This window comes from Elephantulus edwardii, unplaced genomic scaffold (assembly GCF_000299155.1).
Source record: "Elephantulus edwardii isolate Elephantulus edwardi_28Jun2011 unplaced genomic scaffold, EleEdw1.0 scaffold00048, whole genome shotgun sequence".
Taxonomy (NCBI): domain Eukaryota; kingdom Metazoa; phylum Chordata; class Mammalia; order Macroscelidea; family Macroscelididae; genus Elephantulus; species Elephantulus edwardii.
In genome coordinates this window covers 4,801,875-4,810,866 of record NW_006399798.1, presented here as the reverse complement: position 1 = coordinate 4,810,866, position 8,992 = coordinate 4,801,875, and the positions used below count along the sequence as shown (strand labels likewise).

Below are 8,992 nucleotides of genomic sequence, written 5' to 3'. Positions count from 1 at the left end.
TCCTGTCCTGGGAGCCTCTCTCCTCTGTCCTGGGGGCCTCTCTCCTGTCCTGGGGGCCTCTCTCCTCTGTCCTGGGGGCCTCTCTCCTCTGTCCTGGGGGCCTCTCTCCTCTGTCCTGGGGGCCTCTCTCCTCTGTCCTGGGAGCCTCTCTCCTCTGTCCTGGGGGCCTCTTCCCTGTCCTGGGGTGGGGGGTGCCCCTGAACTGACTCTGAAGTGGGTCTGTCATGTTCTCTTAGTGGTTGTCCTGGAGATTACAACGCACGTGCTTCACTTAATAAAGTCTAATAAAAATCATTACTTTGGCCTTTCCTTTGATAGTATTAAGCTTTCAAACACATTTATGCCCCTACCCACATAATTTATATGCTGTTAGGAACCCTGGTGCTTCTTAGTACGTGGTATGCACTGTTCTTAGTACGTGGTATGCACTGTTCTTAGTACGCGGTACGCACTGTGGTCTTAGTACGGGGTACGCACTGTTCTTAGTACGGGATATGCACTGTGGTCTTAGTACGCGGCACGCACTGTGGTCTTAGTACGCGGCACGCACTGTGGTCTTAGTACGGGGTACGCACTGTGGTCTTAGTACGGGGTACGCACTGTGGTCTTAGTACACGGTGCGCACTCTGGTCTTAGTACGCAGTACACTGCTAACTATAAAGTTGGCGATTTGAGCCCAGCAGTGCTTTGCAGGAGAAAGATGGAAATTCTCCTCCTACAAAGATTCACAGCCTTGGAAACCTGATGGAAAGAGTTGGAATTGGCTCAAAAGCAGTGTGTTTGGATTTTTAAAATATGCTTTTATTATGCTTTAATTCTCTCTATATATTTCTAACCCCAAAATACATTGGTTCCTAAAGTCAATATTCATTTAGACGTACTGCTGCAGAGATCCGTCCCCCTGGACCATGCAGCTGTATCTCTCCCCTCTGCTCCATCCCGTGGATCTGTCCGTCTGTCTATCTGTCTTTCTTGGTGCCAATGCCCCCGTCTTGGTGACGTAGCTTTATCATAACCCTTGAAGCCGGCCGGTGCAGGTGGGCTGACATGGCCCTTTTCCAACGTCGTTTTTGTCTCATCTTGGTACTTCACATTTCCGTATAAGAGCAAGCTGGTTAACATCTACAAAACTTGCTGGGGTTTTTATTGCGCTCTGCAAAATGAAAATTGTGAAAGTCCTGGGAGGTCAAGGATGATGTGATCTTCTTCCAGAGAGGATTGATTTCTTTTTGCTTTTCTCTTGCATCGAGGGGAAGGGGCTGCCTGGCGGTTCTGATCACTATCCCAGTGACTGAGACGATTTAAACCAGGTCCAGCCACCTCAGAGGCTGTTCTAGTCCTCTGTTCCTCCACTCTCTGGGGTGTTGTACCTCACACTTCTTATGCAAACACAGAGGTTCCACCTGGGTTCCCCCGTCCTTGCCAGGCCTCAGTCAGAGGTCACTTCAACCCCTCCACTCTGCAGACTCAGCTCCGTGCTGTCTCTGGAATCCAGAGATGTCTTGAGGGAAGAGCTGACCCAAATGCTGGGATCCACAGTCTGGTTCTTCCCTGGGATCTTGGTCTTGTCATTTTTCTGTCTTGATTCTGTTTGCCGAGTCCTGATGGTGCCGTAGTTTAATTCACTAGACTGCTAAGTGAAAGACCAGTGGTTTGAACCACCAGCTGCTCTAAAACTAACTGTAAAGCTTGGTGGTTCAAATCCAACTAGAGGGGGGAAAATCAGGTGATCTGCTACTGCAGGGATTGCAGGCTGTAAGCCCTTGGGGGCACTTCTGCTCCGTCAAATGGGGTTGCTGAGTTGAAACAGACTCTGGAGCCACCAAGAACACGTCTGCCAGTGCGGTTAGAACTGACGCCCCTTGTGACTGGCCAGCAGGACCCGAGTGCGCTGGCCATTCCTTGGACCCATGTGTCTGCTGGGAACTAGCCCTCGCTGAAGACCCCTCCCCATGCTTCTCCAAGATGGCAGGTGTTGACGCTCCTTCTCAGTTTCTCCCTTTCAATCCTGTAAGCTTCAAAAAGTCCCCAAGAGCAAGCAGGTGACACCCCAGGAGCAGCGTTGTGTACCATCCTTGGGGAGGGCCCTGTCCTTACCTCCTCCACTGACCACAGCTCCCAGGTCAGGGCCCTGGCCCAAAGGGGCAGCATGTGTGCCCAGGGCTCCTTTCTCCTTGCTCTGCTTGCCCTGCTCTGTCCCTTGCCTGCCCCGTCCCCTGGCTCTGCCCTGCCCTGTGCCCTGGCTCTGAAGGCTGGGCCTGGGGCTGTTTCTCAGCCTTCCTGGGGTGAGGGCTCACAGAGCCTGCACTTTGGAGTCTCAGATCTGGAGGGGCTGAGCTTTTGCCAGTTTGAGAGGTTTTCACTAACAAGCACCCTCCACTAGCATAGAACTTGACTTGTCCCTACTGTGTTCCCAGAACTTGGAACAGTTGCCAGCACATAGCAAGTGCCCAATAAATAGACATAGCATGGGTGGGTGGGTGGATGGATGGATGGATGGATGGATGGATGGATGGATGGATGGATGGATGGGAGAACTGATGGATAGATGGATTGGATGGATACAGATCACTGGCTGCCTGGCTCAAGGAACAGAAACATGAATGTACAGAGAAGCATGGATGGATGTAGGTGGATCGATAATGTGCAGATGGATGTGGTTGGATGGATTAGATGGCTACGTGGGTGGATCTGGATAGATGGGTGGATGTGGATGTGAGGCTGGATGGATAAGTGGATGGACAGATGCATGGCCAAGTGAGCTGATGGAAGAATGAGGTGAATGTGGATGGATAGATGTGGAAGGCAAGGTAGACAGACAGATGCATGGCTGAGTGACTTGATGGACGGATGAATGAGATGAGGGTGGGTGGATGGCCGTAGTTTAATGGATGGGTCCAGCTCTGCAGAGCTCCGGAGTGTCTCAGAGGTACTTGGAGACCTCAGATCAGGGGAAGCAAACCAGACCAGACAGCCCCCCCTTAGATCCATTTAAATGCTGGTACCCCTTAGGGTTCCTGTGGAAAGAAATCAGCCTTATGGCTGAAAAAGAGTTCTGAAGCCTCTTACCTAGTCCAGTCTCTCAAGGAGAGTAGTCTTACGCGGGGTCACAGTTAGTTCATGGCAGACTAGGGTTCACGGCGGCTGGTTTGCAGAGCAGGGTGTCTCCTCCTCCGACTTTGACCTCCAGGTGTCCGTGAGGCCCATCTCCTCTCCCGCCTCTTCCAGGGCAAGGACAAGTTTCTGAACATCCTGAACAAGTACATGGAGATCCACGGCACCGTGTACTATGAGAGCCAGCGGCCGCCCGAGGTCCCGGCCTTCGTGAAGAACCACGGTCTCCTGCCCCAGCCCGAGTTCCAGCAGCTACTGCGCAAGGCCAAGGTGAGCTGGCCCTCCGCCGCCCTGACCCCAGCCTGGCCGCGTGCTGACCACGTCACTCCAGCATGTTTGCCACCATCCCTCAAGGCCCTCTCCATTCAGGTCCAGCATGCTCTGCTCCCTGGGTCTCATGGCAACTCCTCTTGGGGGTGACCCCAGGGAGGAGAGGCCTCACTGTGGAAGGGGAGTCTGGGGCCGGCAGAGCTGACATCACTGGCAGGGTAGAGTGGGCTGCTTCCCTCTCAGTGTCCACCCAGCCCAGCGGCACAAGGGACGCCCGGCTTTGGGAGTCACTGAAGAGGCCCTGGGAAGGCTGAGAGAGGGGTCCTTGCTGGAATGCCATCAGGCCACCAGCTCCCGCCCCGCTGCCTCTAGGTGTCCCTGAGCTGTACTGTACCTCTGGAGCCGTGGCCACCATGGCAGACACAGACGTCCTTAGAAATCAGTCACAAATGTGAATCTGGGCCTTCTAAACCCAAGACACCCACTGTTCTCCTGCCACTTCCAGAATCATATCCTGTCAGAGCAGAAAGAGACCACTGAGGTGGCCTATTAAGAAACCCAGGCCTTTGTCATCAAATCCATCAGACGCCTGGTGATCCCGAAGGCCAGGGGAGAACTGACCAGAGCCTCCTGGGCTGTGGATGTTTAGGGAAGCAGAGTCAGCGTTTTCCCACACAGCAGCTGGTGGGTTTGAACTGCCGGCCTTTTAGTTTCCAGTTGGATGCTTTAACCACTTCACTGTCAGGGCTCCTGGTTGTCCTATGCACGCGTTGAGAGGTGCCGTCGAGTCAGCTCCGACTGACCCCGTGCACTGCCCTGTCCCGCCCATCCTCCCACTCTTCTGTGCGTCCGCCCCTGGTTGCAGCCCAGCCCCTCTGCGACTCCACCTCATGGAGGGTCCTCCTGACTCTCTGCTTTTCCAAACCATCCTTGTCCAGGGCCCGGGCCTTCCTGGTAACACGCCCAGAATGCATGAGATGCAGTGTCGCCCTCCCTGCTTCCCAAGTGCGCGCTGTCCGACTAGGACAGGTTTGTTTGCTATTCGGCTGCCTAAGCTCTAGTCAGTGTTCTTCACCAGCCCCACAAGCCAAAGGCGTCACTTCCTCAGTCTTCAGGACTCACTATCTAAGCTCACGGGAATGGAGACACCAAGCCTCAAAGAGCAGAGGCGCCTCGCCCACGGCCCAGAGCTGGGCTACCTATCTACCGCTTCTGTGCCATGTCCCAGCCGCTAACCTGGCCCTCCACCGCTGGGACCCTGCGCTGTGGTGGCTCCGGTCTCTAACCCCTCGTCTTCTTCAGCTCTTCATAGGCTTTGGCTTCCCCTACGAGGGCCCCGCACCCCTGGAAGCCATCGCCAATGGCTGCATCTTCCTGCAGTCCCGCTTCAGCCCGCCCCACAGCTCCCTGAACCACGAGTTCTTCCGAGGCAAGCCCACTTCCAGAGAGGTGAGGGAGCACCCAGCCCGCAGACCCTGGGCCAGAGAGGCAAGGGGCAAAGGGAGGGAGGGACAGGACGCCAGGGCAGGGTGCCTCACTCCAGTGCTCTGCGCCCTGCCTCGGCCCCAGGTGTTCTCCCAGCATCCCTACGCAGAGAACTTCATCGGCAAGCCCCACGTGTGGACCGTGGACTACAACAACTCGGAGGAGTTTGAAGCAGCCATCAAGGTCATCATGAGAACGCAGGTGAGGACCAGTGCAGGCAGGGCCACCTCGGACCTCTGGGCGAGTCCAGACTGAGCTGAGCAGGCGGCCTGGGTGAGGAGGGTTGAGCTGGGGCTTTGAAGTGCATGTGGCATGTGTATGTGTGGATTGTCAGTATATGTGTGTATGTTTGATGGGGGGAGGGTGGGTGTGGTGTTTCCAGATGTGTGTATGTGTGGATATGTGTGTGTATGACGTGTGATGTGTGTATGTGTGTATATGGTGTGTGTGACATGGGTATGTATGTGGTGTGTGTATATGTGTGTGGTGTATGTATGTATGTGGGGTTGTGAGTGTATATGGTATGTGTGATGTCTATGTATGTGTGGTGTATGTGGATGTGTGTATATGCTGTATGTAATGTTTATGTATATGGTGTATTATATGTTTGTGGGATTGTGTGTATATGGTACATGTGATGTGTGTATATGTATGTGGGTGTGATGTGTGTATGTATGTGGTGTATGTGGGGGGTATAGTGTGGTGTACGTATGTATGTGGGGTTGTGTATGTGGTACACGTGATGTGTGTGTATATATACATGGGGTGTGTGATGTGTCTATCTGGTATATGTAATATGTGTATGTATGTGGTATGTTGTATGTGGGGTTGTGTGTATATATGATACATGTGATGTGTGTATATATACGTGGGGGGTGTGATGTGTCTGTCTGGTATATGTAATATGTATATGTATGTGGTTTGTTGTATGTGGGTGTGTGTGATGTGTGTACATGGTATGTGTGATATGATGTGTGTATGTATGTGGGGGTATGGTGTGGTGTATGTGGGGGTGTACATAGGTTTGTATGTGGGGTTGTGTGTGTATATGGTACATGTGATGTGTATATATACGTGGGGTGTGTGATGTGTCTATCTGGTATATGTAATATGTGTATGTATGTGGTGTGTTGTGTGTGGGATTGTGTGTGTATATGGTACGTGTGATGCGTGTATAGGTATGTGGGTGTGTGTGATGTGTGTACATGGTATGTGTGATGTGTGTATGTATGTGGTGTATATGGAGGGTGTACGTAGGTATGTGTGTGGATTTGTGTGTGTATATTATACATGTGATGTGTGTGCATACGTGGGTGTGTGATGTGTCTGTTACATGTAACGTGTATGTGTGTGGTGTGTTGTGTGTGTATATACGTGGGGGGGTGTGATGTGTCTGGTACATATAACATGTGTATGTATAGTGGTATGTTGTATGTGGGGTTGTGTGTGTATATGATACATGTGATGTGTGTGTATGCATGGGTGTGTGATGTGTCTGGTACATGTAATGTGTATGTATGTGGTATGTTGTATGTGGGGTTGTGTGTGTATATGATACATGTGATGTGTGTGTATATATGTGGGGGGCTGTGATGTGTCTGTCTGGTATATGTAATATGTGTATGTATGTGGTGTGTTGTGTGTGGGATTGTGTATGTATATGGTACGTGTGATGTGTGTACATGGTATGTGTGATGTGTGTATGTATGTGGTGTATGTGGGGTATACATAGGTATGTATGTGGGGTTGTGTGTGTATATGGTACTTGTGATGTGTGTGTATATACATGGGTGGGTGTGATGTGTCTGGTACATGTAACATGTGTATGTATGTGGTGTGTTGTATGTGGGGTTGTGTGTGTATATGGTACGTGTGATGTGTGTGTATATACATGGGGGTGTGATGTGTCTGGTATATGTAACATGTGCATGTATGTGGTGTGTTGTATGTGGGGTTGTGTGTGTATATGGTACATGTGATGTGTGTGTATGCATGTGGGTGTGGGTGATGTGTGTATATTGTGTGTGTAGGAGTGTAGGATGGAGGGGGTGGGGGGTGTAGCAAGCACCCCAGAGGCACATTTCTAGGGTGATCTCTCACCGCGGGCAGTGGAAACTGAGCTGGTGAGGAGAAGTTGCTCGGAGGTGTGTCCCCTCCAGTGGCACCAGGGCAGCTGTCACACCCGTCACACCCTCGATCCACCCCCAGAGCAGTCCGCAACCTCACAGACCAGCGCTGGTGGCAGGATCATTCACAGTGTGTACGGAGCAGGGGGCCAGGCCCTGAGCGTGCCACCGTCACCAGTCAGGGCTGAGGAAATGTCAAAGGTGTGGGGTCCTTTGAACCACACTATAGGTGGGCATCTGCGGCCCCCTCAGGAGTTCCCCCCAGACTGTAACAGGAAGGTATGTCCCTGGGGATCTTGTTAAAATGCAGACTTTGATTGGCAGGACTGAGATGGAGCTGAGAGACCTACCGTTCTAATGAGCTCTCGGGGGATGCCAGTGCTACGGGTCCTGGGGCCACACTTTGAGTAGGGGGGCTGTCAAATACTCAGGTCTTCATGTTTGATTGTTGGTGCGCATGAGTGCGGGTGGGAGCTCGTGGACACCACTGTGGCTCCCAATGGCTCCTGTGTCCTGGTCCTTCCTTTGGGCAGGAGTCAGGCCAAGTGGACAGTGCTGTCCGCCATGGCCCCCGTGGGCCACTTCCTGCTGTAGCTCAGTGCTTCTCTTCTCTATTGCTGCCCTAACACATACCACAAAGGAGTGGCTTTCACAAACAGACACGTCTTCTCACAAAGCTGAGGAGACTAGAAGTCCAAATTCAGGGTTCTAACTCTAGAGGAAGGCTTTCCCTCTCTCTGTCTCCTGGTTCTGGGAGGTTCCAAGCACAGGGACCCTAGATCCAAAGGACAAGCTCTGGGCTCTTCCTTTTTGGTGATAATAGATCCTCCTATCTTTGCTTGCTTCTCTTGCCTTTCATCTAAGACAGAAGGTGCTACAGGCCACACTCCAGGGAAACCTTCCTCACATCCGGTCAGGGCTAAGACCAGAAGGATGAGCATTGCATTGTCCAGTCAGGGCTGAGCGCATAGTGAGGGATGATTACATCATTACATAACTCCCAAATAACATCGTTACATAACTGTCTAATTACATTGTTACATAACTGTATAATTACATTGTTACATAACTGACTAACCACTGAGAGTCGTGGCCCAGTCACGCTGATGCATATTTTGTGGGGACACAATTCAATCCGTGACACTCTGGCATCTCAACCCAGTGTTCCTTTTCAACACCATAATAGTCATCTGCTTCCTTCTTTCTCTCATTACCCAGCCCACCTCCTTCTGTCCTCCTATTCATGGACCTGAGGAAGTAGGGGAGAGATGGGGACCAGCAAACACGTCCCCACTCTTGAGCTGTCTGCTCCTGCATATCGATCGTTAAGCTGAAGGGACAGGTGCCCAGCCCTGTGGATGGAGCACCCCGTCAGATAACCACAGAGAGAGGCGTGGTGGGTGGGAGGCATGCGACCCACGTGCCGTGTGTCTGTGCATCGTTTGTGGATGGACACACAGGAGACCAGCCAGGTGGCTGCCTGGAGGGGGGGGGGCAGATTTCCTATTGTTCGCTTTTTTGTTATTTTTTAAACCACTGTGATTGGGCTGGTGGGAGTAAGTGTGTTTGAACCGGTGAGTTTGGCACAGGCTAGAGCAGGGTTTAGGGCTCTTATACATAGGGTTGCTATGTGTTGCAAGCGACTTGATGGCACACAATAACAACAACAACATCATGTGTTTTATTGGTTAGTCAGTTTTTCAAAAAAATAACAAAATGATCAAGCAACCCAGGCACAGGTAGGGCGGAGTTCCGCCCAGCAGCTCTGTCATGATGCTTCTGTGCTGTAAGCTGGACACCTCATTTTTTTGTTTTCCTTATTATAAGGATCTTTATAAACTTGATCTTTGAGCATCTGGGAGTGAACATCTGCCAGTGACACACTGTGACACTGATATAAGACATATTGTTATTATTGATAAGACACACAGGAAACTATCAGATGTTCCTGAGTGTGGTGGAGGCTGGGAGGATGCTGCAGGCTAGGGCAGGGTCTC

At 51.6% G+C, this 8,992-nt stretch overlaps 1 protein-coding gene across 2 annotated transcripts in view; it reads left to right on the top strand.

Moving 5' to 3' along the window:
* MGAT5B (mannosyl (alpha-1,6-)-glycoprotein beta-1,6-N-acetyl-glucosaminyltransferase, isozyme B) overlaps nucleotides 1–8,992 on the top strand; it is a 76,001-nt gene that overhangs the window by 59,242 nt on the left and 7,767 nt on the right. For both annotated transcript variants that reach the window (XM_006886178.1, XM_006886179.1), the window contains 3 exons: nucleotides 3,229–3,384; nucleotides 4,687–4,833; nucleotides 4,954–5,070. In XM_006886178.1, coding sequence (XP_006886240.1) covers nucleotides 3,229–3,384; nucleotides 4,687–4,833; nucleotides 4,954–5,070 — 420 coding nt within the window. The remainder of the gene's footprint in view (nucleotides 1–3,228; nucleotides 3,385–4,686; nucleotides 4,834–4,953; nucleotides 5,071–8,992) is intronic.